Consider the following 14531-nt stretch of genomic DNA (forward strand, 5'->3'; position numbering starts at 1 on the left):
GAATTATAACCCCAACAAACACGTGTTTTAAATCTTAATCCATGACACTGTGGGTGTGAATCCATTGTAAATAGGACCTTTTGAAGATACTACTTTTAGTTAAGGTGTGGCCAGCTGAATCGGGAAAGTCTTTATACATTATCTGGAGGCCTTTTAAAGAGAATCCAGAAGTCTCAGATGGCAGAAAGGAGAGGGCATCACTATGTGATGGAAAGCAGAGATACAAACCAAGGAATCCCAAAGGATTGCTGGCAGCAAGCACCAGAATGGGACAGTCTCCAGGTGAAAGCCAGCCTTGCTGATACCTTGACTTTAAACTTCTTCTGTGGCATCAAAACTGTGAGTCATAAATGCCTGTTGTGTGTTCATAGAAGCCTGGAATATTAAGACAAACGGCAACTGTAAACTGAAACAATCAGCTGTTCTTTGATTTTCGTGAAATCTGTTCTGTACGTCACGCAAAATTCTGAGTACATATATACATTATATACAAAAATACATATACACAATAAATATATACATATATCTAATATATGTATATACATACACATAATAAATATACACAATAAATGCATTTTGAAAAAACATTTTAATACAAAAATTTTGAACATTAGCATTTAGAAAGTTATCTACAGTGGTATTTACAATCAATTTACTATACCTTTGTTATTTAGGTAACTGTATACATGAAAGTATCTTGAGACCTGTCTATAGTTGCCTCTTTCCAACATACAAAACATAACTGAGTTGAAAAAAAGGATAATAGTTAATGCTGCTAAATCTTAAAATCATTATAATTAAATTAGATTGACATATTTCCTGGGTTAAAAAATTGCTGGCTAAATCAGGAAAGAAGAGGTGGCAAGTACATGCAATCTCCACTTTCCCCATTTTCTTCAGTGTTACTCCTTCACTTGTACTGACTGGAAGTAAAATCTTTGCCTAAATTCTGGACAAAGTCTCATGCACAATAGGTCTTCTTGTTTTAGGCATGCTATTATGAGTCCATAGCAGATGGTTCAACTCTGGGGTGGACCTTTTTTAGATATCAATGCTAATGACTTATTAATCATTTTTATGACTGCCTAATAGTTGCTCTAACACTCATCAAAGTGAGATTTCTGAACAGCACATTCTTCCTGTGTGATTTTAGTGAAGCTGTCTGTACTATAATATCTTTTGGTTTGAATGGAATCATCATTTTGACTGAAGGTAAGAGCAATTAAGAACACCTGTACTAAAATCAACTAAATGATTGTGAATGCCTGTTTGCTGCAGAAGAATTAAGAAAAATTTTAAAAGCCTGAACCAATGAAATCATCCCCCACTTTCTTTAAGATTAAAGCAGAAAACGATTAAATGTGAACTGTCTGTCTTAAAGCTTCCATATGAGGAAATAAGAATTATACTACTTTATGACACTGTTTGGTCACATTTACCTCTTATTTGATTGTAAGTCCCTGCTCAGAAATCCAAACCTTAATTAGCATTTTGAACTTGTGGAAAACCATAATCGATTTTGACAGTTTCTAGAAATAAATTATGGATAAAATGGACACTACCTGATTCTAATGGTTACACCTGGAAAATGCAGCCTTTGCTTGTGAAGATAAAGCTATGGAATATAATGTTTAACTTCAAAATATATTTCATTTTTTTCTATCCCCTTTACTTCTCCAAGTAACTAATAATTTTTAAAAAGTTAACAGATTACTGGGCAGTAAGGAAAAAACTTTTCCATTTAAGAGTTTCTTACAGTGGTATGAATATAAGATAACCTTGGAAATCCAGTTTTAATTTACAAATTACAAATGGTTGGCAACTGTTTCCTTAATAGTTATTGCAGGAGTAGGTCCAACATGCGTCCATATATAGCCCTTCTCTGGTCTGGTAGGAACTGTGGGAAATGGTGAAGATCGTGACTTGAAATATTCAGAAGGTGCATGACAAACAAATTCCAAGTATTCCATTTTTCTTGGAAGATCTTCCTCTGGTCCTAAAAGGTTAAATGAAAAGGTTAAAGACATTTTTGAACATATGTATCACTTTCAGAAAATATTAACATTCCGGAAAACCAAAACCACTGACCTGACAAACACTTGAAACAGTAATTACTGTGAAGTTATTCTCCATTAGCAGTTCTCAATTTTTTCTACTTTAACCAGCTTAAGAATATGACAACCTCCAAATAACAGTGACTCACACCCCCAAGAGAGCCTCTTTTGTTCCTCAGATGTGACCTCTTTCTCCAGCCAACACAACAAGCAAACTCACCACCCTCCCCCTGGCTACGTGGGACATGACTCCCAGGGGTGTGGACCTTCCTGGCAACGTGGGACAGAAATCCTGGAATTGAGCTGAGACTCAGCATCAAGGGACTGAGAAAACCGCTAGAATGAGCTGAGACTCAGCATCAGGGGATTGAGAAAACCTCAACCAAAAGGGGGAAGAGTGAAATGAGACAAAAGTGTAAATGGCTGAGAGATTCCAGAGTCAAGAGGTTATCCTGGAGGTTATTCTTAAGCATTAAATAGATATCACCTTGTTAGTCAACATGTAATGGAGAGTCTGGAGGGAACTGCCTGAAAATGTGGAGCTGTGTTCCAGTAGCCATGTTTCTTGATGATGAGTATATAATGATACAGCTTTCACAATGTGACTGTGTGATTGTGAAAACTTTGTGTCTGATGCTCCTTTTATCTACCTTATCAATAGATGAGTAAAACATATGGAATAAAGATGAATAATAGGGGGAACAAATGTTAAAATAAATTTAGAGTGAAATGTTGGTGATTGGTGAGAGGGAGGGGTGGGGGTATGGTATGTATGAATTTTTTTTGTTTTCTTTTTATTTCTTTTTCTGAATAGATGCAAATGTTCCAAGAAATGATCATGATGATGAATATGCAACTATGTGATGAATTGTGAATTGCTGATTATATATGTAGAATGGAATAATCAAAAGCTACGAATGTTTGTTTGGTGTTTTTTAGTATTTTAAAAAAATTTTTAAATTAATTAAAAAATTAGTGACAATATAAAAAGGATTCTGAAAATAATTATTTAACATTTATATCGTATTTTTTACATGCCAAGCACTGTTCTATGCACTTTACACAAATATTTTGAATCTTTACAATCATCCTATGAAGTAGGCATTTTATTCCCATTTAACATATGAGAAAAGTATGGCAAGAGAGAGATTAAGGAACTTGTCAAAGGTCACACAGCTAGTGAGTGGCTAGGCTCTGAGCTCAGGTATTCTGGCACCAGAGTCTACTGCTTTTAATCTCTGAGTTATGCTGCCTCTTCTAGAAGAGGAATCCCAATAGGAATCTGTAGATTAGGGAGAGAAGATGATTCATACATATCACTGCCTCTTCTGAGAAATCTGTCCTATAATTAAGGAAACTGAAATTCTATGTATTTGTAAACAGGAGACTTAAACCCTGTGGTCACAGATGAAACATGATGTATAGGTAAGAATAATATGAGTACATTATGTGTTCCTGAGTTCTCTCTGAAAAACTTTTATATTTCTTTCTTAAAATAAAAAAATAATGCATATTTATTGCACACAGAAGTTGAAAGCTCAGGGTAATTTTAAAAATCTGAACACTTTCAAAATTGTTTTAATCTAACTTCTTGTAAGGCTTTGTCAAGAACTTTTGGCAGCCTTGGAACTAATAAATGAATGGTGGCTGCATTTCAGTCATCAACGATGATATGCTACAAAGGATCTAGGATGACATATATAACATAAAGGTATGCATATTAAGAATTTGTAAGATTTTAGAAATAACTGTGATGTTCCTTAGAAATTATTTTTTACAAGTAAATGAAAACCTAAGTTCCTGAAGAATACATTTTTAAAAGTAAGCAGTTAATTTTGACTCATCCTGTTAAAAAAAAAAAAGGCTAAAGGGAGGAAAAATTCTTATAATCATACAAGTCTAAGACCAATAGTTTAAGCCTGTGTCACACAGAAAAATCTCATCCACATCATGTTTCAATAGGTGCATAATGCTCTAACTCAAAATAACTGACAGCATTCAAACTGAAGCTATATAAAAATGTCTTATGTTTTCTATAAACTCTCTGATTGTTTGCAAACTTTATGATGTTTACGCTTGTTTTACATGATAATAGATTATTAACTGGGTTGAAGAACCTGTACCATTTGTAAGCTCACCTATGATATATGATGCAGGATCAAATTGGTCTCTGGGGCTGGAGAGGGTGGGGATTAGCCATGTCAGGGCTGCACTCTTCTCGCAGTACTGATCCTGTATGAAACCCCTGATCTGAGCATAGTAGGGTTTTCCATCTTGTTCATCAATCACAGAAACAACATCTCCAATTTGGTAATACACTCCCTGGGAGAAGTAAAAGATAATCCCAATTTAAATTTAAATAGAATAGCACTAAAGCTATGAACTTGCTTACGATGAAAGCAACAGTTTTCAAAGTGGTAAGGTCTTCAAGATGGTCCAGTGTATCAGTGTTTATATGGTCAATGCCAATTCTAAAGTTGTTTTACTTTTCAATGAAAAAACTAGATGATGCAATATATTTATTTATGACAACTTGTATCTGGAGAAAAGATTTGTGCATAAAAGCACAGTGATGTCATATCCCAACAATACTATCCCTATTTTTAATCCAGAGACATAGAACTGCAGAGAAGTTAAGGGACTTGTTCAGAGACTGCAGCCTAGGTTCCTGCACCAACTCAGGGCTCTTTCTCTGTACAATATTGGAAAACAGTAGTCAACTGGTTAGAGTATATTGTACACACTTCCTTCCTCTACCGTGTTTAAAAAAAAAATAGATATACAAAAACTAAAAGAAAAGACAGCAATTCTTTTGACCATAATTGGTGTTCAGGATATGTTTACCCCTAATTTCCCCAGGTCACTGTCACCTGTTTCTTCCCCTTCCTTTTCACTTTTATACCCTCCCATGAGATTCTTTCAGAGGCACAAACGTAAACACATTTTCAAGAACCTCTCTATTGTCCACAGAATGGAACAAAATTATTGGCATCACTGGCAGTCAAGGCATTACATTTCAGTCATTTCTTGCTCCACTTTATATCCAACTCATCTGTACACACCCTGTATTAAACCCTCCCTTTGCCTCTGCTCTTACATGCCATGTCCTTATCCTTGGATCTTGAGCTAGAATCTCTCCTCCATTTAAATATGCATAATGACTGAAGGTTAGGTTCTGGTATCAACTTGGCCAGGTGATGGTGCCTAGGTGTCTGGTCAGGCAAGTACTGACTTAACCATTCCTGCAAGTTTATTTTGTGGCTGGTTGATAAACCAGAATGCAGGTTTATTAAAGCATCAGTCAGGTGATTGTAGCTGTGGCCAATCAACTAAAGGCAGATTCCCGAAAATAAGATAATCCAATTATAACTTTATAATCTCATATTTACAGATATCACCCATTAATTCGGTTTCTCTAGAGCACCCCAATACAATCAGAAATCCAAACCTTTATGATTCACAGTACAGCCTTAGGTGGTATAGTTCTCCATAGGCACATTTTCCTGGACTATAGGCATTGTATCTGATTCTTTGCTGTTTCCCTCAAAACACGGCCTTGGCAGCAGTAAAGCAGCTGGAATATGTTCCTTGGCCATGAAAACAATTCTGATGAAATATTTCTTTTAGTCATTAAGCTGTAACATCCTTGCTGTTAGGCCAGGGCATTCTACTGGTAGACAGTTTATCCATGTGTCTAAGAGTGACTGTTGCATCTGGACCATTAAGGACAGGTATAATCCTAATGCAGGCCAACAACCACTACTTGAGACAACATATTTGTTATTATCTCATCCTTCCTCTCATCCCCTACTCAGGAGTTCTAGGTTAGTTATCTCATAAATAACATGCACTTATCATTTGCATTGTCCACATGTATAATCGTTATCTGATTATTTATTATATTTGTTCATAAAAGAAATCGCCTTATTTATCATAGGCACTGAAATATATGCCGAATGAATCTTAATCCAAAATATTTAATAGCTTGAAAGCTTACAGTATTACAAAAACATTGTCTTAGGGAAAGATTCCAGTGGCTGGCAAGCAGTGCTTGGCAAAGAGTAGGTGTTTAATAAATATGTATTGTACTGTACTCATAAAATAACACCAAATAAGACTGAGGTACTTTATCTAAAGTGTCCACTCATTTGCAGGAAGGTTTTGGAGTTTCTGGCAGAGAGAAGGGTGATGAACACAATACTACGAAGAATACTGGTTTGGGAGTCACTAGACCTGGGTTCATGGAGCTTTTCTGTCAGTATCACTCCAGGGAGGTCACTTAACCATTCTGGATCTTGGGAGTCCGCACTCTTGGCTATCACACCCACTTCTCACTCAGCTCCCTTTCACATGTCTTATCTGAGCTCAGCAGCTCAGCAGCTGGTAACGACCTCTTGAGCTCGTCCACAATGGTGCTGCCAGCCACTGACACTGCTAGGACAGCCTCTGTAACACTGCAGCATTATCTGAATATTTTGTTGTGTTTTGTCACTATTGTTTAATAAACATGGGTGATATCAATATTAAAGCATCAATACTGTGATAACAGCCCCCACATGCCTTTCCATTGAGACACTCCCGAAATCATTATACTAAATCCTTATTTCAATCAAGTACACTTCTGGATGTTCAGCTGTGAAGGTAATATATATATTGAAAGAAGTAATAATGAAAATTTCTACCATACACTTAGTTCTTACTCTGCTAAATACTTAATGTACATGACCTTATTTGACCTAATGAGATTTACAATCTGTATTTTACAGATGAGAGAAATGGCTTAGAGAAACACAGCCACTTGCCTAAGTGGTCGAGCCAGGATCAGCTCCAGGATCTGAGCTCTGGGCTTGGGCTGTGGCATCAGACTTCCTTACTCCATGACTTGCTGGCTGTTTGGCCTTGGATAAGTTAATTGGCCTTCTATGCCTCAATGTCCTCATCCATAAGAAGGGGGTGACAGTACCCACCTCAAGCAGAATGAATGAAATTCAGGCATGTAAAATGTTCAGCTCAGTGCCTGATATATGGAGAGCCTAAAATAAACTTAGGCGATTCTATCTATTATTAACAATAAATGAAATGCAAGAAATATGAGGAGGGATGTTTTCCTGTGTATAGATTGTTTTAGACTATACAGATTTCAGCTAACAGAAACAAAAAATTACTTCAGAGCATAATCACTCGAGTGTCACAGTGTTCAGTCTGCTTACGTCAGGTATGAAGTGCTAACTCACACCACTGCTCCCTAAGTAACAACTCAGACCCAAGATGCCTATAGTAGTTGCTGCCTGTGCTAGGCCTGCCAAGCCTTGGTGGTCTTCTGTACATTTTAACTCCTTTCTTTTAGCTTCCGGTTCAAAAATAAATGTTAAAGGCCTCTACTACTCTGTATTTGTGTAAGGTATGATTATGTTTGTGTTCCTTTCTAAGCTATTTTCCCCCATAGATGGCTGTTGTAAAACATCACATCCAGAGCTGAGGTGGGCAGAGAACATTTAAGTAGTATACTAAACAACAGGCCCAAATCTTTCCTCAGTAACTCTACAAATTCTTACCTTGTAGAAGATTGATTCTGCAGTGATTATGGTAGAAACTGACTCAGGAGCTTTGATGGGCTATAAAAAAACAAAAGTAGAAACATTAGCACAATCAATATGTATGAAAAGCATTTCTCCAGCCATATTTGAGTTGTGCGATTTGAAATATATTAAAATATGCTACTTGGTGGCAAGAACTGGAACAAAATGATAAATGATTTTTTGAATGCTAGTAAAAGCACACCCTGAACATTTCCACTGCTATTTCTGCTACCATTAGTTTAAAAATTCCTGAGAACTAAAGGGCAAGCTTATTATGCTGCTGAGGTCTAACATAAAACCCACACAGAGATTTATTACATTTTGACATTCCAACTTTAAAAATACATTGACTCTAATAGTCTGAGCATGACAAGTGGAAGTAAAAAATGTGTAGGTAGAAAATGAAACCAAAACAAAAAAGTATCTCTTTGAGGACACTTTCCATATGAACTGAACTATGGAACTAGCTATGAAACTCATATCATCAGAACTAATTTTCCATTAAGCCTGAATTAAAGTTAAAATAAACTTTCTTATGATCATGATGATGAATATGAAACTGTGATATTGTGAATTACTGATTATGTATGTAGAACAGAATGATCATATGTTAAGAATGTGTTTCTTTCTTGTCATATATATTTTTTTAATTTAAAAATTAAAAACAATTAAAAAATAAACTTTTTTGGCAGTTCTGAGTAATTTGCCACCATCCAATTATACTGCCGCCTTAAGCTGCAGTATGCATTTTTACATAAAGAAACCACCTCCCTCCTTCAAATGTCTTGGAACCATTCTTGAAAAAGGGGTGGCTAGAGAAACTGATAGTGAAATAATTGCAGAAAACATGTTTCAGTATACTAACGAGGAAAAAATGTATATAAGTGATACCAACTGTAAGGACCCTTTATGCTTTATAAATGAATATGCCCAACTTCAGAAATGTCTTTACTAAGTGAAGCATGTCCATTCTCAAATGAAGGAATACCATATCAAATTTGCCATAATATTTTGTCCACTGAGTTTTACCTTATTGCCCCCTTTGTGTTTACAGAAACAGAATTTATTGCAACAAAATATCCTTTATACTATTCCAGTGCAGGTCTTTCAACAATCTTATCTTATAGAAGAAGAGGAGGTGAAGAACAAAGGTTTAGTAAAATGTTATATTCCTATCCATCAAATTTGTCCTAAGTCAGTAAGACACATTTTCTGACAAATTTGGAAACAGATACTATTTACTTAGGTCTTTACAGAATGAGAAAAAGTTTTCTTAGTGAACCTAGCCATACCAAGAACCTAATTTTTCCCTTTCCTTTACATAAAGAACCCAATAAAATGAGTTCAAGGATTATGCTCCTTTAGAACCATATTTTGTTTTCCTGAGGAAAAAAATGAAAAGATATGACTAATTTTATAAACAGTAAGCCTCCTGTAACAGCACTCACTTCCTTTTAGGAAGTCTGGAATACTACACAAGGACCCCCAAGAGTAAAAAATCAAAGTTAAATGGTAAGAAATGAAGGCAGTGGCAGGACATACTACACACACAACGTAATTACCATAAAAAAGACTATCCACAATCATCTTACATTTTTTAACTTAAAAATATGTCTTCTCCCTTTTCCTTTAGTGGAAACTTTCTTTTCAGCAGCTGGAGCAGATTTGTATTTAGTATTTCTCAGCCGAGCAGACCTCCTGTGAATTTCCTGCTTACTCTGTTACATAAACAATTAAAGAAAAAAAAAGAGAAATAAATAAAAACTGCAGAAACATTGCTGTCCCCAAAAAATAGTCTTTCAAGGATCCCAGAGCGTGCACTTTTCAAGGACAGTTAAAAATTAGGACTTTTTTTTCTCAGTTTGGTAACTACACAAAAAGGCCAACTAATACACGCACGGCTCTAGCAAGCATCTCCAGAGCCTCCCATCTCCAAAAAGGTGTGAGCTGACTATAACAGAGCAAACGGCAGCAGAAGTCCAGGGCAAGGCAAGAACTATTTATTTGTAGTGTTCATGATGGAGAAAAACCCTTAACAACTTAACTCCCCAATACGAAAGAACAGGTTAAGTTATAGCACCCCCTATAATAAAATAACATGCCATTTAAAATAATGACATAATCTTAAAACCATTACATAATGACAAAGTAACCTTTATTGACAGGAAAGGAGGTCCAGGACACGCCATACATGTACATGACCCCATTTACGTTTTCGTGCATACATTTTTATGTTGAGATGTCTGGAAGCGCCCCTAAATACCATTACAGTAGGGTGATTTCTGAAGGGTTTTTAATTTTCTTGCTTCTTTAGATTTTGAACTTCTCATAATAAGAAAAAAGTACTTAGAATGCGCAAACACAAGATCTTTTTATCTGGGAGTGGGGTAGGGTGGGGTAGGGTGGGGTAGGGTGGGGTGAGGCGGCCGGGTCTAGCACCTACGCCGCAATCCTGAGAGGCCCGCGCTCGCCCCCTCCCCGCGGACTCGGCCTCCACCGGCGGGAGGGGCCCGACGAGCTCACCTGCTTGCCGCCCCCGCCTCCGTTGCTCTGCGGAGGGGCGGCCGAGGTGCTGGCAAAGGCCGCCGCGCCGAGGCCGCCACCACCGCCCCCAGTCCCGCCGGCCGCCCCCGAGCCGCCGCCCCCGCCTCCCCGGCCCGTGCAGTGGTGGCAGAGGATTTCTCCCTGCGGGCCCTTCTTCCACATGGATGACGAAGTAGTCTTGCAGACGCTGCAGGTGGGCTTCAGGCCCAGCGGCATCGTGGCCGACTCGGGCGGCCCCCGCGGGCGCAGCGACACGGGAATGGCGACTGCCGGCCCCGGCCGCCCGCCGGTCGGCCCGCAGCTCCCGGTAACAGGAAGAGCTGTGACGGCGACGCCGCCGAGCTGCAGCCGCAGCAGCCCAACGGAAGCCGGAAGCCAGTTCCGCCGCCAACCCCGGACAGCCGGCTTGCCAGGGGGTGCAGGGGCGAGGCAAGCAAGGCGCGGCCCACAGGAGGCTTCCGGCGAAGGGCAGGCCACGCCCAGCGGCAGGCTGACCCGCTGACCGGAAGTATCTCACCCGGAATTACTTGGCGCGCACTGCAATTTGGTGTTTTGTCTCCTAGGTTAAGGTTCCCAAACTTTGTTGTAGCATGCCTGTGGGTGCCAGGTGAAATACAGGACGCCCAGTTAAATATAAATTCTGATAAACAGTGAATAATTTAAAAAATGCGAACGTGAACTTTGCAATATTCGTTTTCTTTGTGAAATTCAGAGTCACTTGGGCATCCTGTATTATTTGCTAAATCTGGCCGTCCGGCTCAGAAGCTCTTTATGCTCTTAAGAATTATTGTTTTTATTTTGTTAGTACTTATGTATTAGAGACATTTGAAACCCGTAAGTGTCAAGCACACATTTTGAGTGATGAAGTCTTGGTATGTCATGTAGTCTTTATGGAAAGCTTAACTGAGAGAATGAGAGTGGAAAATGCTGGGCATTGTTGAGAAACAGCTTTGACCCGTGTGATGGTCAGGTTCATGTATCAACTTGGCCAGGTGCTGGTGCCCAGTTGTCTGGTCAGACAAGCACTGGCCTGTCTGTTGCTGTGAGGACATTTCATGGACTTAAATCATAACCACGCTGGCTGCATCCACAGCTGGTTGCATTTGTAATGTTCAGCAATGAGTGATGCTCAATCTGATCACTGGGAGGCTTTTAAGGAGGATTCAGAAGAGGCAACCACCCTTGGTGCTTCAGCCAGCCAGCTTCTCCTGAGAGTTTGTTGAGGACCTTCACAGGAGCTGCCAGCTGGCTGCCTGCCCTACAGATCTTAGACTCTTACATCTCCAGGATTGTGTGAGGCATTTTTATAAATCTTATATCTACAGATATCTCCTGATTCTGTTTCTCTAGAGAACCCTAGCTAATACAACCCCAAGGACTCCCTGAAAGGGTCTCTGGATCCTGTGGTCCCTGGACACGCTGTGAATAGGTGATCTAGGATCTGTGCAAGCCAGCTGGCCTATATTAATGTCCTCAGGCAGCATGGGCTAGGCCCAGAAACAAGTCCTTCTTCTCAGCCTCGTTAGGTGGTGGATGCATATGCCTCTTCAGGATCCTAAGTTTCCATGTAAGTGGCGCATGGCACATAGGGGAAGAGAAAGAAAAGAATGTATTGCACACCTATGATGTCAGAAATCTCACTTAGTGCTTATAGAAGCTCCGCTAATGAGATATTCAACTTGAACAATGCACATTGTGAGAGAATTTGGACACTAAATTCCATGCTAGCTAATCTGTCTGCCCATCTGGTACTGGCTACTTATCTTTGCACCTGATCTCCAAATTACTTCTTCTTATCGAGTTAATTGATGATCAAGGTAAGTACCTACATTTGGACTGGCCATCACAGGCACCATCTGTCTGTCCCGCTTCCCAGCAGGGTTTTACAAGGGGCCCTGGGTCCTGGGCTGTGGCTCAGTTATACCCCCTCTGAGCCTGGTTTCCCCAACAGTTAACCAAAATAGCATGAACTATTTTCCAGAACTATTATGGTAATTAAGATCAGTTGCCAGAGTGGTTTGGGAGAGTAGCAAAACAGTGCTGTCTTGTCATTTTAGAACAATGCACGTTGTGAGAGAATTTGGACACTAAATTCCATGCTAGCTAATATATTTGCCCATCTGGTACTGGCTACTTATTTTTGCACCTGATCTCCAAGTTACTTCTCCTCATTCATTGAAAGCTTTGGTACCCAGACTTGCCAGTTTCCTCTTCACCACTTGATAGTGTCCTTGGCCATGTCAGCAGCCACTTGTATAACCACCCAACACCTGCTTTATTCCTCCTTTCCCTGCCAATCTTGATCTCCTGTCCTTGTCAGCTCCCACAGCCCCTGGCCATACTGTCAGTCCTCCTGAGATCATTAGGATGAGCCATTCCATTTTTTTTTTCCCTTGTGCAATTTTTTTTTTTTTTACTTTTAAAGATGAAACTTACATGCTGTAAAGTACCAAACTCACATATGTACAGCTTAGTACAAATAACTGCACTACAGTACCCACTGACCAAATCAAACATTAATGCCCCAAAGAAGGGCCACCTTCCTGGCCCTTACCCATAGAACACCACTGCCCTGATTTCTAACACCATGGATTTTGTAGAACCTGTTTTATCAGGTTAAGGATTTTCCCTTCATAGTATCATGAATGAAGAATTCTATCAAATACTTTTTTTCTATCTATTGAGATGATCATAATGCTCTTTTCTTTTTATTAATGTGTGAATTACACTGATAGCTTTCTGAATGTTAAATCAACATTGCAATTTCTTGATCTCGTTTTGGTGATGAATGTATTATGCTTTTTTAAAAAAATAGCTGGATTTGGTTTACTAATATTTTGTTTAAGATTTTTGCATCTTTGTTTATAAGTATGATCAGTATGTAACAATGTTTTTAGAAATTTGTTCATTTTATCTACATTTTCAATATTTTGGCACTAAATGATTTAAAATACTATTTTAGGATCTTTATAGTAGTTGTAGGATCTGTAAAAATAATCACCTTTTCATTCCTGATATTATTTGGGTCTTCTCTTTCTTTTTCCTTGGTTTCATCAGGCATTTATCACTATTTTCAATTTTTTTTCAAAGAACCAATGGGCTTTTACTAAAAATATTTTTATAAACTTTTTTTTTTAACTAAATTAGTAGGATGAGTATTTAGATCATTAACTTCAGCCTTTCTTCTTTTCCAATATAGGCTATACATTTCCCTTTAAGCCTGACTTTAGTTGCATCTCACAGATTTTGACTAGCAGTATTTTTATTGTCATTCACCTCACAGTAGTTTATAATTTCCATTGTAATTTCTTCTTGGCCCATGGACTAGTAAGTATATTTCTAATTTCCAAATATACGGGGATTTTCTAGTTACCCATTTGTAGTTGATTTTTAGCCTAATTCCACTGTAGTCAGAAACATATTTTGTATGAGTTCACTCCTTTGAAATTTTTTGAGATTTGTTCTAAAGGCAAGCATATGGTCAATTTTTGTAAAGTTCCATGTGCACTTGGAAAAGAATGTGTGTTCTTCAGTTGTTGGGGGCACTTTATTCTATATATGTCATTAAAGTTACATTTATGTAATTCAGATCTTCTATATTCTTATATTTATATCAGTGTATTATTGAAACATGTATATTAAAAACTCCTGCTATAATTGTTGAGTTGTTTATTTCTTATGGTACTTGTACCTATTTTTGTTTTATTTAGAATTGTTGTGAATTGAATATTTATCATTAAGAAATGTCCCTAAAAATGCTGATGTTTGTGTAGGTACATCAGTTTTGTTTTAGCTAGAGTTTGCATGAGATATTTTTTCCCAGATCACTTTTACTCTTAGGATTTAGCTCTTGGGGCTCCTGCAACACCAGAGTAGGTTTTAGGCTGACTTTGAACTCCATCTTTCCGCTTGGCTCATGAGGGAATAGAAATCTGTGCTTAGCTTTTCAGCCTGTCAGCTACCTCTGTTGCAGTAGGCAGATGTCACTAGGGAAAATATGTCTCCAAATATTGAGTTTTCCTCTTTGGATTTTTGTTCTTTTGGATCTTGGCTCAATAATGCTTCACTATCTTAGATCTCTGATGCTTTCCTAGAGATGTTTTTAGTTTTTTCCCCCCACCTTCTCTATGTTCTCAGTAGGAGGATTTTATTAGTTCAAATGACCTAGCCCTTCATAACTGCAGAACTACTCCTTTGTAAAAATAAAATCCTAGTTACCCCTTCTGGCCCCACTACCTCTCCTTTCAGTTTTCTTGTCGAACTATTTATACCATGGAGGTTCTTGAACCTCAATAAGGAGCTGCAATCTATTGGTACCTCCATGTTCTCTCAATAACATTTTTATTCCCCTTCA

General features: G+C 38.3%; 1 protein-coding gene across 1 annotated transcript; it reads right to left on the bottom strand.

Moving 5' to 3' along the window:
- Positions 1-542: 542 nt before the first annotated feature.
- GATAD1 (GATA zinc finger domain containing 1) lies at positions 543-10645 on the bottom strand. Its single transcript, XM_077123971.1, has 5 exons — positions 10157-10645; positions 9226-9351; positions 7610-7669; positions 4193-4376; positions 543-1996 (listed from the first exon to the last, which is right to left on the bottom strand). Exons 1-5 carry the CDS (start codon positions 10391-10393, stop codon positions 1806-1808), a joined length of 798 nt encoding a protein of 265 aa, XP_076980086.1. The 5' UTR covers positions 10394-10645; the 3' UTR covers positions 543-1805.
- Positions 10646-14531: the final 3886 nt, after the last annotated feature.

This window comes from Tamandua tetradactyla, chromosome 1 (assembly GCF_023851605.1).
Source record: "Tamandua tetradactyla isolate mTamTet1 chromosome 1, mTamTet1.pri, whole genome shotgun sequence".
In the NCBI taxonomy this organism is placed as follows: Eukaryota; Metazoa; Chordata; class Mammalia; order Pilosa; family Myrmecophagidae; genus Tamandua; species Tamandua tetradactyla.

What these genes read in the sequence shown, in the direction of transcription:
- GATAD1 (XM_077123971.1), bottom strand. Translation starts at nt 10,393, where the DNA reads ATGCCGCTGGGCCTGAAGCCCACCTGCAGCGTCTGCAAGACTACTTCG. An exon ending in CAGAATCAATCTTCTACAAG is followed by an intron (nt 4,377 to 7,609) that starts GTAAGAATTTGT and finishes TACTTCTCCCAG; the next exon opens with GGAGTGTATTACCAAATTGG. An exon ending in TCCTGCATCATATATCATAG is followed by an intron (nt 1,997 to 4,192) that starts GTGAGCTTACAA and finishes TTAACCTTTTAG; the next exon opens with GACCAGAGGAAGATCTTCCA.